The 20,127-nt window shown below is 42.5% G+C and overlaps 7 protein-coding genes across 9 annotated transcripts; 3 read left to right on the top strand and 4 right to left on the bottom strand.

Annotated features, from left to right (window-relative positions):
• The first annotated feature begins 765 nt into the window (after positions 1-765).
• LOC117147168 lies at positions 766-3,303 on the top strand. The gene is made up of 5 exons (XM_033313953.1): positions 766-1,061; positions 1,829-2,330; positions 2,649-2,837; positions 2,945-3,069; positions 3,123-3,303. Exons 1-5 carry the CDS (start codon positions 766-768, stop codon positions 3,301-3,303), a joined length of 1,293 nt encoding a protein of 430 aa, XP_033169844.1.
• A 157-nt stretch (positions 3,304-3,460) lies between these two features.
• Positions 3,461-5,854, bottom strand: LOC117148537 (probable arginine--tRNA ligase, cytoplasmic). The gene is made up of 5 exons (XM_033315961.1): positions 5,736-5,854; positions 5,549-5,677; positions 5,139-5,485; positions 4,751-5,080; positions 3,461-4,687 (listed from the first exon to the last, which is right to left on the bottom strand). The coding sequence occupies exons 1-5, from the start codon at positions 5,775-5,777 to the stop codon at positions 3,538-3,540; spliced, it is 1,998 nt and encodes a 665-aa protein (XP_033171852.1). The 5' UTR covers positions 5,778-5,854; the 3' UTR covers positions 3,461-3,537.
• Positions 5,855-6,156: 302 nt separating this feature from the next.
• On the top strand, positions 6,157-9,248 carry LOC117147682 (leucine-rich repeat flightless-interacting protein 2). Of its 2 annotated transcripts, none has more exons than XM_033314661.1 (7): positions 6,157-6,224; positions 7,006-7,147; positions 7,301-7,585; positions 7,643-8,006; positions 8,068-8,226; positions 8,583-8,767; positions 8,829-9,248. In XM_033314661.1, exons 2-7 carry the CDS (start codon positions 7,061-7,063, stop codon positions 8,937-8,939), a joined length of 1,191 nt encoding a protein of 396 aa, XP_033170552.1. In that variant the 5' UTR covers positions 6,157-6,224; positions 7,006-7,060; the 3' UTR covers positions 8,940-9,248. The 2 variants fall into 2 exon arrangements, with proteins under 2 accessions (XP_033170552.1, XP_033170553.1); XM_033314662.1 differs by lacking the exon at positions 6,157-6,224 and adding an exon at positions 6,262-6,339.
• A 253-nt stretch (positions 9,249-9,501) lies between these two features.
• LOC117147683 (protein stunted) lies at positions 9,502-10,913 on the bottom strand. 2 transcript variants are annotated; one of them, XM_033314664.1, is made up of 4 exons: positions 10,792-10,913; positions 10,542-10,672; positions 9,924-9,973; positions 9,502-9,634 (listed from the first exon to the last, which is right to left on the bottom strand). In XM_033314664.1, the coding sequence occupies exons 1-3, from the start codon at positions 10,818-10,820 to the stop codon at positions 9,960-9,962; spliced, it is 174 nt and encodes a 57-aa protein (XP_033170555.1). In that variant the 5' UTR covers positions 10,821-10,913; the 3' UTR covers positions 9,502-9,634; positions 9,924-9,959. The 2 variants fall into 2 exon arrangements, with proteins under 2 accessions (XP_033170555.1, XP_033170554.1); XM_033314663.1 differs by lacking the exon at positions 9,924-9,973 and having other exon boundaries at positions 9,506-9,634; positions 10,792-10,910.
• A 459-nt stretch (positions 10,914-11,372) lies between these two features.
• On the bottom strand, positions 11,373-14,839 carry LOC117147801 (lateral signaling target protein 2 homolog). Its single transcript, XM_033314852.1, has 5 exons — positions 14,729-14,839; positions 13,284-14,435; positions 12,776-12,884; positions 12,206-12,370; positions 11,373-12,089 (listed from the first exon to the last, which is right to left on the bottom strand). The coding sequence occupies exons 2-5, from the start codon at positions 13,989-13,991 to the stop codon at positions 12,025-12,027; spliced, it is 1,047 nt and encodes a 348-aa protein (XP_033170743.1). The 5' UTR covers positions 13,992-14,435; positions 14,729-14,839; the 3' UTR covers positions 11,373-12,024.
• Positions 14,840-15,197: 358 nt separating this feature from the next.
• Positions 15,198-16,580, top strand: LOC117148461 (glycosyltransferase-like domain-containing protein 1-like). The gene is made up of 3 exons (XM_033315833.1): positions 15,198-15,321; positions 15,398-15,680; positions 15,735-16,580. The coding sequence occupies exons 1-3, from the start codon at positions 15,237-15,239 to the stop codon at positions 16,498-16,500; spliced, it is 1,134 nt and encodes a 377-aa protein (XP_033171724.1). The 5' UTR covers positions 15,198-15,236; the 3' UTR covers positions 16,501-16,580.
• Positions 16,581-16,631: 51 nt separating this feature from the next.
• Positions 16,632-18,892, bottom strand: LOC117148460 (myb protein). Its single transcript, XM_033315832.1, has 2 exons — positions 17,556-18,892; positions 16,632-17,494 (listed from the first exon to the last, which is right to left on the bottom strand). The coding sequence occupies exons 1-2, from the start codon at positions 18,868-18,870 to the stop codon at positions 16,836-16,838; spliced, it is 1,974 nt and encodes a 657-aa protein (XP_033171723.1). The 5' UTR covers positions 18,871-18,892; the 3' UTR covers positions 16,632-16,835.
• Between the last annotated feature and the right edge of the window lie 1,235 nt (positions 18,893-20,127).

The raw sequence follows: 20,127 nt of genomic DNA on the forward strand, positions 1-20,127 counted from the left end.
CAAGCTTTGCGTAGATTATCGAACAACATTGTCGATGAGCCCCATCCATTTATTTTAGTTCATCGAAGGCAGTTGTCTTTTCCAATTCGTTGTTTCGGTTCGACATTTCAAACATTTGGTTGATAACATTCAAGTGAAATAACTACTACCCCACATACACGTACTCGTACTCGTATTTCGAACTGAAAATTTCCCCAAACGAGAAAAACTAATAAGAACATTTAAACCAAATCAATCAGGTACAAATGCAGTCCAAAGAAAGTGGCCAAAGAAAGTAAGGCAGGACTCAGCAGGGTTTCGGAGAAGGTCTTCCAGGATACGAGTCCCAGCCCGATGGAATCGTGTGGCGAGGCTCAAATGGCAAACGCATCAACGCAACACTCCAATATGCCGATGGATGTGGATATGGATATGGATTTGGATATGGATTTGGATATGGATTTGGATATGGATTTGGATATGGATATAGATATGGTTGTGCCTTTCCAGTCAAGGGACCGAACGGAACCCACGTTTGCCTGGTCCTAGAGGTTCTCGGTGACAATCTGCTAAAGGTCATCGAAAGATGAACTGACAAAGGCTTTCCCATCTGCAATATCAAGCAATTGCCCAGCAGGTGCTCACGGGCCTACACTTTCTGCACGACGAGTGCAGGGTCATACACACCGATCTGAAGCCGGAGAACGTGCTGCTGGCGTCCAACGAGGGGATCCTTCCTTGCTGCATCTGGCCGAACGTGGCCTCATCGAACCGATCACCGCCGCCATGGCCGTCTCCGATAACTTACCCTACATTCCCTTTGGGTTCGACGGTCTTAAGATGATGAACGATAGCGATTGCCAGACGGTGCGCAATGCTAAGTTGCCCGAAATGAAGGACATGGTATACGAATGCGACAAGATAAGCCTGTGTTTAAAGAGTCCGGAGCTCTTCTTGCGACATGTGCCGGGCATTATCGAGAATTTGGATGAGAAGGAGCTTAGCACACGGGACAATCGGATGCAGACCAGTGGACGTGGCCAGACCAAGAAGAATGCCAGAATTGAATGCCGATTGAGATCGTCATTGACTCTTCCATATACGGTATTTATTCCACATTTTGCATCAAAAATTCCCCAATTGAATGCCGGATCCCAATTGGGCAAAGAAAATGGTCGAAATGCATGTTAATCCAGTCATTTAAATTTCGCGTTCGCATTCACACTAGCTGAGTGCTGAGTAACGGCTATCTGATAGACGTGGAACTCGACTATAGCATTCTCTCTTGTTAATATTGATTTATTAATAAGCTATATCCTAATTTAAAAGAGGCATTAGAGAAATTTAAAAAAAATACTATATCTAGTATCCTGTTTAAGTGCTGGATAATGAGTAGGCGATAGGTTCTTATGCAATACTATTTTTAAGTAGGCGATGATTTAACTTTGTTCTTTTTCAATACTATTTTTGACATTTACACTCGTTGTGTTCCAGAAACAACACCTTTAGGATTTGCTCCTAACTTTTTCTTTTTTTTTGTATATATCAAGCGGAAAACCAAGTCCCAACAATAAAAACTGAATCTATAAGGTAAGCAGTATCACAATTTGAAGCACCTTTTGGCGATGGAATCTATACCTTCCTGCTCACGGGCCTACACTTTCTGCACGACGAGTGCAGGGTCATTCACACCGATCTGAAGCCGGAGAACGTGCTGCTGGCGTCCAACGAGGGGATCCTTCGGACCGAGGCCAGGAAGGCAATTGAATTTATATATATTTGGAGGCCAACGAGGGAAAGCAAATCCTTGGTATGTTAACTATACTCGTATAATAACAGCCTAACGCAGACACATCTCAAAACGTATGAACAGTAGCTCCAAGATGACCAAGACGGCCAAGAGACGGATGCAGACAAAGACCAAGAAGGCTTTATCGTTCTTCAGGAATCATCGCCGGTTGCTCCGCAGGCAGGGCATCGAGGATCTGCTGCATCTGGCCGAACGTGGCCTCATCGAACCGATCACCGCCGCCATGGCCGTCTCCGATAACTTACCCTGCATTCCCTTTGGGTTCGACGGTCTTAAGATGATGAACAATAGCGATTGCCAGACGGTGCGCAATGCCAAGTTGCCCGAAATGAAGGACATGGTATACGAATGCGACAAGATAAGCCTGTGCTTAAAGAGTCCGGAGCTCTTCTTGCACCATGTGCTGGGCATTATCAAGAATTTGGATGAGAAGGAGCTTAGCACACAGGACAATCGGATGCGGGCCAGTGGACGTGGCCAGACCAAGAAGAATGCCAGAATTGAATGCCGATTGAGATCGTCATTGACTCTTCCATATACGGTATTTATTCCACATTTTGCATCAAAAATTCCCCAATTGAATGCCGGATCCCAATTGGGCAAAGAAAATGATCGAAATGCATGTTAATCCAGTCAGGCACGTGGCACAGGAAAAGGCAGGCTGAGTTAATCGCGGCAACAGCGCTTCAAGGGCGGCTCCTGCGCTGGTCTCTCCGTTGTCGCCCATCTTGACTTCGATTATCCCGGCGCCTGGGTGCACGTCGATATGGCCACGAACGTTTATTGGGGAGCGTGCCACAGGATAAGGCGTTGCCCTGTTGCTGACCGTGTTTGGCCCCTTTGTTCCAATCCATCGCAGATTGGAGTCATTGTGCCCGCCAAAGAGGGTCAGCCACAGGGCAAGGCCGTATCAAGTGGCACGCTCCCCACAATGAACGGGCGTGGCCATATCGACGTGGACCCAGGTGCCGGGATAATGGAATCCAAAATGGGCGGCAATGAAGAGTCCGGCGCAGGAGGATTGGGCGTTCTGACGATCCGCCACCGAGTTTTTCATATCGGCAACGGCCGAAGCGAATTCCGAGAAATGCAATTCGGGGCAATAAATTATGGATGCCAATAAATCGCCGGATTTGCGTCGCCGGATATTCCGAGACCGTCGACATCTGGAGCGTGGCCTGTCTGTTGTGGGAGCTGGCCACCAAGACCTATCTATTCGATACCCAGTCGAAACGGGGCAAAGACGGTAAGGATGAGGCCCATCTAGCAAAAATCGTCGAGTACTGTGGTCACATACCGAGATATCTTATCCGCAATCGCCGAATTTCTTCAGGACCAACGGCGAACTATCCAACAGAGAAAGCCTGAGGCCCACTAAACTGACCAATTTGCTAATCAGATGCAAAGGATGGACGACTCGCAAAGCCACGGAATTCGTGGATTTCCTAATGCCCATGCTGAATACCGATCCATTAAAGCGCACCTCCGCTTGCAAAGCCTTGGGTAGCCCCTAGTTATGCAACATTGTCGTTCGTGGCATTGACGGTTACAATTACTATAAAAGTGAACGGATGGATGATAACTTTCAAATAGTTTGGCACTGTTAAGCTTTTGGCAAAATATGGTGTAATTTTAAAGATAAACCCAATATGAAAATAAAACTACCAAATCTTTTGAAGGTATATCATTTTTCTTTTATAAAATGTTTCATTTTATTCGTGTACACATGATGTCAGTAGTAGAACTTTTTACATTTTCGAAACTGGTTTAAGGCCTAGTATATAAAAGCATTGGCGCAACACAGCCGCAGTTGCCTCGCACATTAGAATCCGGCTATGATTGACCGCGATAATATCGCCTTGTTTGTTCTTTTCGATGCAATAACAAGAGTCATAGAATTCGGTGAACACTGTGCACACCTCGAAGCAAAACTCGCACAGGAAGTGCAGGAAGAGTTCCTTGGAGCACTTGATGAGTATGTCGTGGAGTTTCAGTAGAGTCTTTGCCAGCTTCCATTCCTTTTCGTGGGCCAACACAATGTTGGTCTTCTTCAGTATTTCGGGCAAATTGGTGAAATCTTCGCCAGAGTTTCGTGCAATGGAGCAAATACGTGTATAGGTGTAAAGTAAGTACACCGCAGTGTTGCCGCGATCCTCAAGCATCTTGTCAAACGAAAATATATAGTCGCTGATCCGATTGTGACATAAGTCCGAATACTTAATGCATCCATATGCCAGCGACTCTTGGGCGTCCTTCAGTTCCTGTGGCGTGAGGACCTTATCGCGGCCACGACTCTCCAATTGCTGCAGGGATCGCTTCATTCCCTCATCCAGCAAATCGGCCAGCTTAACCGTATCACCTGATCGAGTCTTAAACTTCTTGCCATCCTCACCCAGAACGACGCCAAACTGTACGTGGTCAACACGATGGCTGAGTGGATTCAGGATGGCAGATCGTTCAGCAGCTTTGAATATGGTGTTGAAATGCGTGCTTTGCCCGGAGTCGACCACATAGATGATCCAATCGCAAAGCTCCTCCTCCAAGCGATGGCGAATGGCTGCCATGTCAGAGGTGTCATACGTAAAGCCGCCATCCGATTTCACGATTGTCAGAGGTATGCCAGTTTTCGTATCGTCTGGCCACATGATCTCGCGTCCTTCATCTACTTCCAGCAGCCCCTTGCCACGCAAGTATTCCACAACGGACAGCATTCGTGATTGGTAAAACGATTCACCCCGTTCCTTGACGCTAATATCTAATCGCTCGTAGATCGTTTGGAACTCCTTCCGCGACACATTGCAAATTAGCTCCCAGGCCTTAATGGAGTTCGGAACACCTTTCTGCAATGAAACCACTCGACTGTAGGCACGCTTTTTGAACTCCTCATCTTCATCGAATCTGCAGGGAAGTATTATTTACCTCGAGCACATCGTAATTAGTTCGCAATTTTAGAAGTCTTACCGCTTCTTGGATTCCTTGTAGAACAATTGCAGATCACTGATCGGAGGGCTTTCATTTAGGTAGTTGGGGAATCGATCTTCCAAATGGGCAATCAGCATGCCAAACTGCGTTCCCCAGTCACCCAGGTGGTTTATGCGGATCACATCGTGCTGCAGGAACTCCAGTAGGCGGCACAACGACTCGCCAATGATCGTGGACCGCAAGTGACCGACATGCATCTGTTTGGCAATGTTGGGCGATGAGAAGTCGACCAGGACTCGCTTTTTGATCACTTCTGGAGGCGTGACACCATTACGCAATAGATTGCTTAGGGCTGAAGATGCATAATCTCTGCAAAAATTAACATTTTTAAAGTTTAAAATGGACTTCGTGTACTTATGTCACTCACTTGCTAAGGAAAACGTTTACGAAACCAGCTCCGGCAATTTCCAGCTTTTCAATGATTGGCGATGCTGGGCAGTGTCCTTTCAACTCGGTTGCAATATCACGTGGTGCTTTATTAATGCCCTTCTCTTTCAGTTTCTTGGACAATCCCATGGCATTGTTGCACTGATAGTCGCCGAATTTCGCAGACGTACTGTTAACTGGTGCAATTATAACAGGCGTATCTCTGAATTCCGGAAAAGCTGATGCAATCGCCTGGCCGAAGACGCTTTCCAGGTGTTCGGTGATCGAAGAAGATTCCTTGGGCTTCGCGGCGGCGCCGCCGCCGGCATTTGATTCCTCAGCAATGGACTGACAGGGAAATAAAAGACATGAAATTCTTAAGCTGAAACACATTGGGGGCCATAAACTCACCTTCTTTAGGATGAACAGGCGGTTCTTCAGCTTCTTATTTTCAATTTGAAGCTGAACAAGATCGACGTCCAACTGTTCACCACTTTTGGCAGTTTGTATTCTGGCGGCAAGGCCTTGGGTCTTCAGTTCCTTTAAAGCCGGCATGTCATGTCAAAATGTTGGCGTAAATTATCAGCTATTCGCTTACCAGCTCCCTGAGTTTTTTCAGCTCCATATTTAGCTCGGACATGTTTCCAAATTTTGACTTTTGTTGCTCCGCTGATTAATAACAACAACACAACGATGCCACATGGATGGTAAGTTGTGTGCACACGTCGCCTATCGATAACGATAACTGTTGGTGATGTCACTCATCACAGTCACTCCTTAGATGCCGTTTTTCCCACTGGTATTTAAAATATTTTCTCATTTGACAGTTAAACTATGCGACAGACAAATTGTATTGTATGTGCATTTTAAAATCAGCCTTAAAAATGTAGATGTCATTATGGAGAATGTATGTATGGCACAATAGAAAGCATTGCTTAGATAAATGTCAGCTGTGCGCGGTGGAAAAAGCACATCGGATGGCCCTAGCACTTATGATTTGTATCGATAGATCGATTTATCGACCACCTCTATTATGATTAATTGTGATTGTTCTTTCGCTTAAGGTGTCTCTTAAAATTTTTTATGTGTATGTGTGCTTAATTAATTTATAGATTTTGTCACCTTTGTGTAAATACCTAAAGTCTAGTGGGGGCGCAACCTAAACTTTTTAATGTGTGCTGCACACAGTCCCCGAAAGATACGTACGTGAAAACTTGGAAAAACAGATGTGTGTAACGCCGCTCCCATTAAAATTAAAACTGCAATGCAGACGGTTTTTTTGTTTTACAAATATAAATAGTGGATAAAAACATATTCACCGGGAACGACGGACTGATACGTCCTATTTATAAACAGGAGATAAACTAGTTTCCTTGCATCTGTGCCACCAAATTGCCAAGTGTCGATGGGGAATTTGTAAAAGTTAAAAAGAAAAAACCAATATGCAGCGCAATGCAAAAAAAAGTTTACTTTATTTTCAACATCTGATACGCATTTTGTCTGCATGTTCGCTTGCTTGGTGACAATGGGACTATATATACACCGGTTTTTATATAAGTGAGTCGGCTCTGCTAGATAACAAAGTGCGTTCCGATGATAAGGTATCCATTATCATACCACACACGATCATCAATTAGGACATTCCAAAATGTTTAGGGGGTTTCATTGTAGGCGGTTTCAACGAGCTGGAAACCGAAAGAGCAGCACTATAAATGCTGTCTCTGCAATCTCTAAACTATTATATTTGATAGACTTTCCTTTGGAATGATCGCAATATGATCCTTGTTATCACTTTCAATGGGTTCAAATCGAAACTAAACTTTATTGCCATCTTATAGACTTGAAACTAACAAGTTGATTCTTTTTAGCGTGCGATCGCTTGCGATTAATATATAAAATATAGTTAAATAGAGCACAGATTCAATGGAAAGCATCAGCACCACAGGTCGGCGACGGAACAACATGCGAATCAATGCCGAAGACAATGCGCTGGATCAAATTACGAAAGAGGTGTGTATTTTACATCCCAAAACATAGCATTAAATGTAAATATTAAAATTGTTACTAACAACTGCAATTTGTACGTGCTCGGTAAACACAAGGACATTAAAGCCACAATGGTCGCATAAGTAATTCAAATGAAACTGAATTCGTTCTTTTCAGGCGGAAGCGCGACTTGCTGCGCGTCGACAGGCGCGCGCCGAAGCCCGCGAGATTCGCATGAGGGAGCTGGAGCGGCAGCAGAAAGAGCAGGAGATCACCGCCGATCGGGTCTTCGACATGCAAAACTCCACGGCAGTGGGCAGCGAAACCCTGTCGGCGCATCCCGTGCGCATCGCCTACGGCGGACTGTTAAACGTGACCCGTGCATCAGCATCCCGCCGCAGCAGTGAGGACTCCGTGGAGGAGGAGGGCAGAAGTTTTCGCGACTTCAAGCACGAGCTTAAGGTGGGTGCTGACATCGCAGCCATCACTTCGATGTGATTCAAGTGGTTCTGCTTTCAGGATGTTGAGGAGCGGTTTCGCAAAGCCATGATAACGAACGCCCAGTTGGACAACGATCGCGCCTCGCAGGCCTACGAAGTTAAGCTACTGAAGGACAAATGCGAAATAATGGAAGAGTCGTATGCACAACTACAGCGCGAGTTCAAGGAGAAGATGCGTGACTGCAATGCGCTCAAACGCAACCTGGATCGCGCCAATCTCGAGCTTAAGCTAGTACAAGGGCAGTTGAACGAGCGCGACTCGTTGATCGCCGAACAGGGCCTTCTAATCGTAGCAGTTGAAAATGCCGATGGCAGCGATGCCAAGCGAGCTCTTGTGAGTGTCGAGAATGCCAAGGTGCTGGCCTCCGTGCAGGGTTCTTTAGGTGAATATTCCCCATTTGCACCTGGATGAGATCACTTCACAACAGTTCGAGTTCTTTGCAGACGTTAGACTTAAAAAGTTCAGTGACGAGAAGCAGCGGCTGCTGGCGGAGGTGCAAAAGCTTCACGAACAACTTGACGAGTATAAAAGTGATGGAATTTCCGGACGCCGCAGTCTTTCGCAAGGTTCCTTCGGCGATGAGAATGATTACGAGGCCCAACGTACGTGTACCATACTTACTTAATGCCAACTAAACTTTCAGCATGTAAAGTGCGCCACAGTGATTATCCTTTTTATAACTAACCGATTCTTGCTCAAACTTGAACGATTTGCTAAATTATTATTTGTAGTTTTCATTATTTGATAACATGGCTTAAAGCAATATATATATATATATATCATTTATATTTCCGATCGCATTGATCGGCCACATTCTCTCGCACTTTTGTGTATCTCCATATATCTTCAGTTTTTTTAAACAATAAATTGTATATAAATATTGCAGTTTGGCACTATAGAGCTGCAACAAATTTGTACTATATTACGAGCCCTTCCTTCTTCTTATACTATCCGACAGGGGAAACAAACAAAATCATTTCAGACCATAAATATAAGCTGCAAAAGGCGGAACAGGAAATCGCCAACCTACAGTCGAGCCTAGCGCGCTCCGAAACTCAAGTAATCCGATACAAGAGCACCGCAGAAGCCGCCGAAAAGGCGGAGGCTGAGCTGAAGCTGGAGCGCCGCAAGCTGCAACGCGAGGTGAGTGGTTCGAATGCCAATCGAAATGAGCAGTTTATGATCTAGTTATTCCATTTCGTAGCACCGGGAACTGTTGGAGAAGTTGGAGGAAGCTGAAACGTCCAACAACCATTTGTTGAAACGCCTCGATAAGTTGAAAAACGCAAAGAGTGCCATTCTAAAGGACTTATGATCTAAGATGGGAAATGCAATCTCGCCAACCATTGAAGGATCGCACCCGATGACATAGAAAACAGTACACGACATCATCAACACAAAAATAAACATGCTGCAATTGAAATAGCACTTCGGTAGCAATTTAATCGGTCTTAGTGGTAGTAAATCGATAATTTTTGAAGGATAATCCAAAATACTCTACCTTAAAAATATATATATATATATTTAAATTAAAATATAAACTAACTGGATAATAATTAACATAAATAATGTCTATATGTGTATATTTAAAGCGCAAAATATAAGTAACAATTCAATTGGTTCAGCATTATGTGTATAAAATCATTCTATACAAATATGCGTTGACAAAATTATAGCAAGAAACCTATCACTGCTCCCAATTAAAAGGCTTCTGGTAAACCGGACCAATAGTTCTTTTCAAAAAATACAATATTCTATTGAGTCTATATTTGAATCTTTGATCTTTTGCTAGAAATCCGTTTCATCGGTCGCGATCTCTCAACGGAACGCCCAAGTAAATGCCACATTTAAGAACAATTAAAGTCATCGTGTTTAAATAAATTACATTTATTTAATTTTATTTGTTTTTCATGATTTTACAACATTGCAGCTTAGGCGGATCTCAGTTGTTGCGAATCATTCTCGAGGAGCCACTGAAAAGCATCTAGGATTCCGATTGGGTTTGACGCTCTGCGGACAGAAAAAATGGCAATAATCAGCATTCGCTTTGGATAATAGTTTTTCATCACAAAGAGATAGTTAATAGTTGGTCGTTTGTAAACTTTTGGGGCGGGCACTTTGGGATATATATGTATATTAATTATATTATATTAATATATAAACACATCGCATTTGCATGCAGATCAGCTCGTAAGCGTAGTTAGAAACTTTGGGAACAAAGTTAGATACATAAACTGTCGTTGAGTTTAATGTGAACGCTGGGATAATTTGGGTTTTGTCTGCCGCGGCAGGCACTTACGCCAGTTTTTAAATTATTAATTTGACGGCGGAACACTTAAGCCCTTTCATCTGAAAAATATATTCAAATATGACGCAATATGAAACATAAATTGAACTTCTATTAATCAATGGAGCGTTTGTCTTTAAAGAATGGTCTTTAAGTGTAGTTTGTGAGCAATTTTGCCAGATTTTGTTTCAATATTCCAAACAGTTAAGAAAATTTTGAATTTAAAGTTAGAATTTGTGTGGATGAGTTGAACGCTTCAATTTTGATGATCAGGATTTAAACTGAGTGCAAATATATCAAAATATATATGATATATGCACTAATATACGAATGTCTTTTAATGGGAACAGTTTATACGCGCGACATTACGCCTTTAAATTGGCAACATTTTCGGAGTAAAGTGGGAACACGAGTGAACCGTTCAATTTTCGGTATTTTTCACATTGTCGTTTCGAAACGGTGCTTTTTTCCGAAACTTTTGGGTAGAATATCGTGTGGAAACCACTTGTGGATGACTTCGAAACATTCTGAATAACTCATTGATGACGGTTTCCCCTTGGATTTCCAATTATCCGGAGTTAATTTATATAATGCCTGCTATTTGGCCGCCTAAAGTGCTATGATACGTACGAGCTGGCTTGCCGTTTGCCCAGGGAGTGAACTTCACATGGCTCGCGTCGCGCTTGGCGGCATCCGCACGCAGTCCCGTCTTCAAGGACTCGCGCAAAATGCGAGCGGCGATGTTGGAGTATTGGATGTAGCTGCAATCGGTAATATTTGGATTAATTTTGTTATGTAATCGGGCAGCAAATGTGTTTTTAGTTGCATGAGAACGCTGCCACAACACAGCTGGTGCGGCAGGCACTTATACAATGCTTACGTAATTCCGGCAGCTCTCCAGGCAGTCATTGTGATCGGTTTATTCGAAATATATTCACGCTACACAAAAAATATATAAGATATTCCCTTTCAGAATCCGGTCAGTGTGGCCAACTAGTTTTTCATACTTAACTCGGAAATATACCGTCGATTGCCGCACATATACCTTAAGTACTAGATTAGTGTGCGTCAAGATAGCAACGACGTCTTTGACTTCTGTTATTTAATATACGCACTGTTAGTAACATTTCTTAATCGATATCGAAACTCAAACTTTTCCATATTTAAAAAGCTAATTTACTTTTTATTCTTCTTTTGCGAAAAATCCGTAATAAATATGATGGATATGCCAAATTGTTTTATTTGAAAGAACGAAGCTTGTTCAACACACATGCCTATACAAAAACCTTAGCAGACATTGTTCAACCTGCCTTGCATATTAGAAAGCATTTCTAGAAAAATTATTACATTAAACCATGAACTTAAAAAAAATATTTCCCAATTTTGCTTCAAATTTGCTTTTAGTTCTATGCAAGTAATCAAATAACCACCAATGCACCCAAAATAGGATAAGCTTAAGGATATATTAGATTATTTATTTATCATTGACTTTAAGTTAGACTTTACAGATAATATTTTAAAACTTAACAGAAGAAAACACTTAAGATCTAATTAAATGTGTATATATACAGAACAAAAATTGCTTCAATATTCTTTAACGCATTAAAGAATCGATCTGACAAGTAATTGCTGATTTTATTTAGTTTTCGGTTGACGCACACTTAAAAGCAGAACGCAAAGGGAAAATTACTTATTCTTGCACATAATTAGTTTTCAATATTTTCGACATATTTGAAATAAGTGTTGTAATTACCCATTCTCTAATTAGGTTAACAAGTCCGGTTTCTAAAAGCAATTAGCATTGTATTCGTATATTACATGTTATAAATATGCAGTCTAGCAACTTTAATACAGAGTATACGCATTTTGCACATGCTCATGAATTCCTGTGTGGTATATATATAAAATATATATTGTATGTACATTAATATTTGAAACAAAGCGCCTTGTTGATCCAGACATACATTGTTATAGTTTAATAAATATACTTCTGACTGCACAAAAATGTAATTTATACATTCATATTTGTTTTTATTTCGGTTGTGGGTGTTTTTTTTTCTTTTTCTTTTAATGCAAATTAGTTTAAATATTACGCTATTATATAATAATTTAGTTACAAAATAGAGCAATTTGTCGAACAGCATCGTCCAGAACCGCCTTTACTATTTTGTCTTTGATCTAAAAGAGGAGGGAAATTCAGTAAGATTTTTTTTCGTATGCATTGCGACTTCAAAATTGAGCAGCTCTTTATTATGGAAACCTTTTTTCTTTTCCTTTTCTTTTTGCAAACCTACCTTGTGAATTGGGCTCTGGCAAATTATCACGTGGCACTAAATGCATAACAGTCGTTTTGCCTAATGGAAGTCCCAGTGCTCCTAAGGTTACATTGCAATGAAGAAAACGACCTTGATAAATTAAGCGCAAGATTTCGGCTTTCGACACAGTTTCGTGGGTCCAATCTGCAAAATATGTGCGCAATAATGTATTACATGGGTTTTCGCATTAATAGTCTAACTTTAAAAGCAAATCAACTAAGAAAGAATGGATTTTAGAGGCACATTAGCTGACAATATTTGAACAAACTTCAAAAGTCGCATTTATTTGGAATATCCAATAGATGCAATAAATATTAAATATTTCGTGGAATTATTCCTTCCTTAATTGCTTTCTGTTTGTAATTATTTTGACCACGATTAAAGCGTTCTCAAAATAAATGCAGTTCACGCGAAAAGGTCAATATCATGCCATTATAAATGGATATAGAAATATGTATATTTCACTCTATTTGTATTACGTAGCTTACATACTTAATCGTTAGTGATTAAAAATCATTCGGGGTCAAACTTAACACTGAATACACTCACCTTCTGGCCAATTATCAAATACTGTTTGTGCAATATCACCTGCGGAATCTGAAGGGCTAAAAATAAACTCTTTTGTTTTACCACTAACAAGAATGAGGCGTAGGTTAATCTGAAAAGCAAACGGATATTATTGCAATTAAATTGTTTTATGATATAGTTTTATTGCGTTTAAATTGTTGCACTTCATATAGTTAAGGTTGAAGTTGAATATGAGAGCTCAATGAAATTGAAAAAAGATTTAAAGCTACACAACTACACAAATATAAATCTGATAACTGATTTGTGTAATAAAACATCTTTGTAAATAAATAATTTAAAATGCAGTGAGTGCATACTGCAGCTAAGAGTTGCGTAAAAGGAATCGAAGGTTGCTTCTAGCTCATGTTACGTTTTACATATATGCATTTTCGCTCAGGTATTTATACCACAAATTGTCGAAGTAACTGGCTGCAACTATTCAATAGCCAGCCACCCACTGTGCTCAATAAATGCCTAAAATAACACTTACTTTATCAGATGGTATTGTTCGGTGCATTTTCTGTGTGGTGGTGGCCAATGGGGTGGTGATATTGGCCTTGACATTGGCGCAACAATGGGTGGCGACCTCCGATGGGCTAAGGATTCCGGATCCGCAACCATCGACGGCCAATGGGGATGAGGGTTCCGAGGAGGTCATCGTGGGCGAGAAGTTGCTCAGCTGATGATGGGGCTTTCCCTGGTAGCGCAACGATGGGGGCTTCTGGACCAGCGCGTACGACTGTCGCTGATGATGTACGGCTGCTATGGTATCGGTGCAATATGAGTACGGCAAAAAGGATTGCTGCTGCTGCGACTGCTGCTGATGATGGTGATGGTGTTGATGGAGCTGATGATGTTGATGGTGGCTATTGCTGGCCGAGGAGGAGCTCTTCTCCTTATCTTTCTCCCTCTCGGCGGTGGTGACCAGTGGCGATGTCGCAGACCTTATCGCCCCAAAGGAACCAGAACTGGAGGCGCTCGACGAGGATAGCGAGTACGAGCGCTTGGAACTCAGGGATTTGCGCTTTTGTTGCTGCCCTGCTGCTGCTGCTGCGATTGCGATGGTGTTGCTTTTATCCTGCTGCTGCTGCTGTTGTTGCTGTTGTGGCTTCTGTTGCTGCTGCTGCTGATGCTGTTGTTGTTGCTGAATTGCACTTGCTGTGGTTGTTGGCTTTTCAATCGAAGATGTTACCGACATGGCGAGAGGGTTGCAGTTCGTATTTGTATTTTGTGTGTCTTCAAGTGATTCAATAATTCACTGACTTAACTGCCCATCCGATTTCGAAATGGGCAAGTTTCCAGGTCGTATGTAATCAGCACAATCAATTGCCAATGCCATTTTGCTATTTCCATGGAGCATCGAGCATTTTTCGTTGGCGATACCCACCAGGATTTGATGTAACTCGATTCGATTATTCGCTGGCTGCTCTACAATCGTACATAATAGAATACGACTACATAGCTCGGTTGAAATACACTTGAATTTTAATTGGATTGCGTTCAAATGGCTTTTCCAATGAATCCGATTGTTTTGCTTCTTTTTTTCTCAATGTTTTCTTCATATATCTGCGCACTAATCAGTGTGCATACACATATATACGTATATATATATGCGAATGTGTTTATGCCCAATTTGGAGACACTAAAATGATGTAAAAACAGCAAGGATTATGAATGCGAACACTCGACAGCACGGATATTACATCAATGCTTTTGGTATGCTATGGTAAGCTTATTGAATTTTTCTCAATTTTATATCAATGCCTTTGTACACACACATACGCATATGCATATGTACGTATGTATGTGTTTGTGTAGTTGGTATTGGATAAAAAAAAAGCACTTTCGCGTTTGATTTTTTTCCCCGTACGCTGAGTTTTCAGCTTCGATTGATGGCATAATCAGCAGGCAGAGAGGATTTGATCTACAATATACCTATGATTCACTTTGGTTTGCTTTTCAACATTTATCTTGGTCCGAGATGACACAATTTTTAATTTTCCTATAACGACACGATGGTAAATACTTATACATACTCAATTTTTGCATTTACAAAATCGGTGTGACCAGCGTGCGAGTGGCGTGAACAGCCAATTCAAGGCGTTCTCCACTGGTCGGTATATTTTCGCATTGCACAGGTTGTGCATTCAAACAGCTGATAAAAAATACCATTCATTGTTTAATTTAAATCAATTGGGGTTATTTAATTGACTAAATTATGTTAAATAAATGCTTTAAAAACGTATACATAAGCTATTAATTCAAAAATAAACAGATTTATTAACATAAATAAATTATAATTTTTCATAATTATAGCTTATTGTGGCCACAATTTTGATTTTTTTTTTTGAGCCAATTGTTGTTGACTAAAGCCACACATTTAAAATAAATAATATACTTGGAAATTGTCAATCAATCTGGTCACACATCAACTCCGTGCATCATGTCGTGCGCAAAGCCGCATATTTTGATTATTGAACCGTTTTACGGGGGCAGTCACAAACAGCTGATCAGCGCACTGATCGAGGGTACATATACATATACATATATGTAGAATATTACAATTAGCCATACAAACTTCACTCCAACTTAGCCAATTTACAGGTCTCAACCACGGCGACAGCGAGATATACAGCCTTCCCGCCAAAAAATGGCACTGGCGAGCACGCACCTCTGCCCTCCACTTCGCCCAGCTGATTCCGCGCGATCACGCATTCCGGGTGCTCTTCGCCAGCTCCGTGCTCAGCCTGGCCGAGCTGATTGGTCTGCGTCCGGATCTGGCCGCTTGCCGGAAGATCGTCTACTTCCACGAGAACCAGCTGATCTATCCGGTGCGCGAGGTGAAGCAGCGCGATTGTCAATACGGTTTCAATGAGATACTCTCCTGGTAGGGTATACAGAGTGGTCACCCAACTTGCATCCATAACCCATCCATTTTTAGTCTTGCCGCAGACATGGTGCTCTTCAATTCCCAATTCAACTGCAACTCGTTTTTGGATAATGTTCAGCCCTTTTTGAATATGCAGCCAGACTTTAAAATCAAGCATATTCGCGAGCAAATCGAGAAGAAATGCCAAGTGCTGTACTTTCCCGTCAATTTCGAACGGTTTCCCAATCGGAGGGTGTGCGCAATGGGGGAGACTGCTGAGGATCTGGATGAGAAGTGCATCCATCTAATTTGGCCACATCGCTGGGAGCACGATAAGAATCCCAAACTACTGGTGGACACGCTCTGTGAGCTCCATGAGCGCCAAGTGGACTTCAAGGTGACTATTTGCGGCGAGAGTTACCAGGAGATACCAGAGGAATTCGAGCATATACAGGAGAAGCTGGGCAGCAAGCTGGTGAACTTTGGCCATCTGGAGCGTGAGGAGTATTTGAAGACCCTGCTCACCGGGGACATTGTGATATCAACTGCCGACCATGAGTTTTTTGGAGTAGCAATGCTGGAGGCCACTTTCTGCGGCTGTTATCCCATTGCGCCCAACAAATTGGTCTACCCGGAAATCTACCCAAAGGAAAACCTCTACAACACCTCCAATGCGCTGACGAAGAAGCTCTACAACTTCTGTAGAATGCCGAGGGTCTTTCGCAAGCAGCGCGATCAATTCTTTGAGAACTTTAATTTCGATCGCTTTTCGGCGAAAGAACTAGTGCCAAAATATCTGGACATATTTAATAAACATATTGCAGACGAACAAAGTTAGAAATCGAATAATAATAATATTCTCTGTAATATGATGGACTTATTTTTGAATAAATATATCTCTCTTCTGTAACCCACTAAGCCAAAAACCAATATATGTATGCAAGTCCCTTGTGTTAAAAACAGGCATCATTTACTTTAAGCATTTATTTATGAAATATCCGAAAAAAATGGGATACAATTTAAGGTGGATGTAACCAATAATATGTAGCACAATAAATTTTATATTAAAAACAATCCAGTTTGGATGCAAATTAGGGGATTCATATCTACAATTTGAATAAGATGATGCTCATATAATTTTGTTTGTAATACCTTAATATAGACACATAGAATTTAGAGCGAACCAAAGCGGTCGAACGGGTTCCCCAAACTCTTTTGTTTCTCGAAGTTCAGGGAGCGCGAAATACACGATAGATTTTTGAGGCACGCATAAGCCTGCTCCTCCATAAACATTTGATCTATGGACTTGCCACAAGCGACGCGTGCCCACTTGGGATCAATGACATGATCGTAGGTCAAGCCACCGCGGTACTTGTGGTTTCTGCGATTATGGAATGGTCGATTCTCCTTTCTGCCCTCGTCGAACGGCAGGTCCTGTTCGCTGCACAGCGTGTCCTTCAAAATATCGCCCGGCGATGTGAGAAACTTGCTGGGCGTCTCGGTCTCGAAGGGTTGAATCCTTTTGGCGGAGCCAGAGTTGTATGGATGATTGGAGCTCCAAGTTGATAGCAATGACTTCCTGGCACGTTTCATATGCGGCGGCGACTGAGCATTGTATTCGGTGTTTAGCGTTGAGTTCTGATCGGCGGCGCCCATCATTTTGGAATTGTTTGCGGTCAGCGAGTTGCTCAGATGCTCTTCATGGATGATTTCGGCCAGATCCTCCACCAGACTGGATGGGCTGGATGGCTCGTATCGACGACCGTCCCTCTTCTTGCCGATGGCAGCAAGTGCCTTTTTGAAGGGCGTTGGTGTTCGTGGCCCAAGTTGACCTACAAAAAACGATGACTGTGCATTCAAGATGCTTTGAAGCCGACAGTGGCTTGTACTTACTCTTGTGTGGCGTTTCTATCGACGATGTCTCCATTTCCTTCTTGATCTCCATTCCAACGCGATTATAGACCTTGGTTACCGGCGTGCTAGCCCGCAGATCCATATCTTCAAAGGTGGTCAGGCATGGCGACTTGAGGAAGTGACTCGGTGAAAAGGGTAGCGACTTAATGGGCGATATGACGGGCGAACTCGGTGGTCGCGGCCTGGCGATTCCGGCGGCTTCTTCCTGTTTGAATGTCCCACTTGATGAACATCCTGCCTGATGCTGAGTTTCGGGAATGTGTTTGCGTGTACGCTTCAATATGATCGGTGTTTGGCGCGGCATGGTCAACTTCATGAGATGCTGCATACTGAGGTGGGCCAGATTGGATCCCTTTTGATGATCGTCTTGTGATTCCTGTGCCAGATCACCACCTTTCACGCCAGAAACCGATGCGCCATCGGCGTTTTCGGATTTATTAGCTCCCTCGCCACCAGATTCCTTGTTATGTTGCATATTATTCATACACTTGCTGATGCCACCGGACTTGATCAGCGTGATGAGATGGGTTCGCGAACTCTTCAAATCGCTACCAGATGCATTAACCGACCTGCGTTCGAAATCATATTTGCGACGCATTGTTGAGTTCCAATGGTTTTTAATTGCGTTATCGGTGCGTCCGGGCAGACGTTTGGCAATCTTTGCCCACTGGTTGCCCAGCTCCAGGTGAGCCTGGTAGATGATCTCGTCCTCCCTCTCGGTCCAGGCCGTCTTCTTGATATTCGGATTGAGGTGGTTGTGCCATCTCTCGCGACACTGTTTCCCAATTCGTCCGTTCAGATATCGTGCAATTAGTGTCCATTTCTTGGGCCCGAAAGTGCGAACAAGCTTAATAACCTTGTCATCCTCGTCCCGCGTCCACGGACCCTTGATAAGCTCCGGATTGAGGACTTTGGCCCAACGCTGCTGCACTTGCTGTTCCAGGCGATCCTTGAAATGCGGTCCGATAATCTCCCAGTTCTCACCGTGCGCCTCCACCAGCTGCTTGAGCAGCACATCCTCGGACTTGGACCAGCGTTTGCCGAATCCATAGTTCGGATGCACTGCACCGATGTTCGTCTTACCGCTCTTGTTCTGTCGCTTTTGCCCCGTCGACTTCGAGTCCTGCAGTTCGGGCGAGTCCAGTGGATAGCCCGAATCGGCATTACTGTTCTGTTGCGAATCCTTGTCGCCATCTTGGGTATCCTCGTTCTCCGAGTACTCCGACTCCTCCGAATCCGAATTGCTGCCGTAATTAATCAGCTCCTCGCCGCTTTCAGTGCTCGCACTCGCCATCTTAAGCTCAACTTTATGGGTATATATAGGTAAATATATATATGTATAATGGCGCTCTATGTATATATGTGTATGGGTAGATCTTTAACACTGCTTGCGGGGCGAACAAAAGTGATAGATCTCCGGCTCTGACTTGTTATTACGCTGGAAACGATGAACGTCGCGCTTGCAGTACAAGCACTTGGGCAGATGATGGCGCAAACTATCCGAATTATGCGGATGGTTGAATATGTAGTGCGAGCAAATGTCGCTGTACGAGAAACTCTCGAATTGAGAGCAGCACGTCAAGCATTCGACCCGTTCAGGCTTATGGCGATGATCTCTGCGTAATATTGGGTGCGTCGCATCGCTCTCGGTGCGGTCGAAACCAAATGTTTTTGTTTGCTGGTCCTCGCGGTTATTTTGGTTTGGATTTGTGTTCTTTATTACTTCTAGATTACAGATATTTGTGGACATACTCATTTAGGCAGCGAGGACTAAAAAGCAGATAATAGTTTCACGATAGTTTTTCACATTTTGATGCTCTATATTTAGCACTGGGGAAAACTGCGGAAAAAAATTACCACTCTCACATTTTTTCGATCTAAATTTGTGCTACTGTTATTTCAAATTCAAAGTGCTGGACTATGGGTACACACGTTGGTGTTTTATATCAGTTCATTCACGTTTTACACTGTAATTTTACGGCGTCGCATCTTATTATTTTAAATGTAGTATTTAGTGTGACCGTTAAACTAGATCCAGCGTTGTCATTTAAAACGATTAATTAACGATATCGATTATTATCGATAAATAATCGCCTAGGCAATCGGAAAAATATGACCACTCGCACATATTTTCGATCTAAATTTGTGCTACGGTTATTTCAAATTCAAAGTGCTGGACTATAGGTACACACGTTGGTGTTTTATATCAGTTCATTCACGTTTTACACTGTAATTTTACGGCGTCGCATCTTATTATTTTAAATGTAGTATTTAGTGTTACCGTTACACTAGAGCTAGCGTTGTTATTTAAAACGATTAATTATCGATATCGATTATTATCGATAAATAATCGCCTAGGCAATCGGAAAATATGACCACTCGCACATTTTTTCGATCTAAATTTGTGCTACGGTTATTTCAAATTCAAAGTGCTGGACTATGGGTACACACGTTGGTGTTTTATATCAGTTCATTCGTTTTACACTGTAATTTTACGGCGTCGCATCTTATTATTTTCAATGAAGTATTTAGTGTGACCGTTACACTAGGG

The sequence above is a fragment of the Drosophila mauritiana genome, chromosome X, assembly GCF_004382145.1.
Source record: "Drosophila mauritiana strain mau12 chromosome X, ASM438214v1, whole genome shotgun sequence".
NCBI lineage: Eukaryota > Metazoa > Arthropoda > Insecta > Diptera > Drosophilidae > Drosophila > Drosophila mauritiana.

Bases quoted from the DNA above. Each gene is read 5' to 3' on its own strand.
- LOC117148537 (XM_033315961.1), bottom strand. From the start codon at position 5,777: ATGTCCGAGCTAAATATGGAGCTGAAAAAACTCAGGGAGCTG. The intron at 5,678-5,735 runs GTAAGCGAATAG...CCGGCTTTAAAG, and splicing joins TGAAAAAACTCAGGGAGCTG to GAACTGAAGACCCAAGGCCT. The intron at 5,486-5,548 runs GTGAGTTTATGG...TTTCCCTGTCAG, and splicing joins GCCTGTTCATCCTAAAGAAG to TCCATTGCTGAGGAATCAAA.
- LOC117147168 (XM_033313953.1), top strand. From the start codon at position 766: ATGGCCGTCTCCGATAACTTACCCTACATTCCCTTTGGGTTCGACGGT. The intron at 1,062-1,828 runs GTCATTGACTCT...AGCCTAACGCAG, and splicing joins ATTGAATGCCGATTGAGATC to ACACATCTCAAAACGTATGA. The intron at 2,838-2,944 runs GTTTTTCATATC...GGATATTCCGAG, and splicing joins TTCTGACGATCCGCCACCGA to ACCGTCGACATCTGGAGCGT.
- LOC117147682 (XM_033314661.1), top strand. From the start codon at position 7,061: ATGGAAAGCATCAGCACCACAGGTCGGCGACGGAACAACATGCGAATC. The intron at 7,586-7,642 runs GTGGGTGCTGAC...TTCTGCTTTCAG, and splicing joins ACTTCAAGCACGAGCTTAAG to GATGTTGAGGAGCGGTTTCG. The intron at 8,768-8,828 runs GTGAGTGGTTCG...TCCATTTCGTAG, and splicing joins GCCGCAAGCTGCAACGCGAG to CACCGGGAACTGTTGGAGAA.
- LOC117147801 (XM_033314852.1), bottom strand. From the start codon at position 13,991: ATGTCGGTAACATCTTCGATTGAAAAGCCAACAACCACAGCAAGTGCA. The intron at 12,885-13,283 runs GTAAGTGTTATT...TTTGCTTTTCAG, and splicing joins GAACAATACCATCTGATAAA to ATTAACCTACGCCTCATTCT. The intron at 12,371-12,775 runs GTGAGTGTATTC...CATATTTTGCAG, and splicing joins ATTTGATAATTGGCCAGAAG to ATTGGACCCACGAAACTGTG.
- LOC117148460 (XM_033315832.1), bottom strand. From the start codon at position 18,870: ATGGCGAGTGCGAGCACTGAAAGCGGCGAGGAGCTGATTAATTACGGC. The intron at 17,495-17,555 runs GTAAGTACAAGC...CGTTTTTTGTAG, and splicing joins GATAGAAACGCCACACAAGA to GTCAACTTGGGCCACGAACA.
- LOC117148461 (XM_033315833.1), top strand. From the start codon at position 15,237: ATGTCGTGCGCAAAGCCGCATATTTTGATTATTGAACCGTTTTACGGG. The intron at 15,322-15,397 runs GTACATATACAT...GCCAATTTACAG, and splicing joins GATCAGCGCACTGATCGAGG to GTCTCAACCACGGCGACAGC. The intron at 15,681-15,734 runs GTAGGGTATACA...ATCCATTTTTAG, and splicing joins TTCAATGAGATACTCTCCTG to TCTTGCCGCAGACATGGTGC.
- LOC117147683 (XM_033314663.1), bottom strand. From the start codon at position 10,820: ATGACTGCCTGGAGAGCTGCCGGAATTAC. The intron at 10,673-10,791 runs GTAAGCATTGTA...TACCGATTGCAG, and splicing joins TGGAGAGCTGCCGGAATTAC to CTACATCCAATACTCCAACA. The intron at 9,635-10,541 runs GTACGTATCATA...TTCTGTCCGCAG, and splicing joins GGCAAACGGCAAGCCAGCTC to AGCGTCAAACCCAATCGGAA.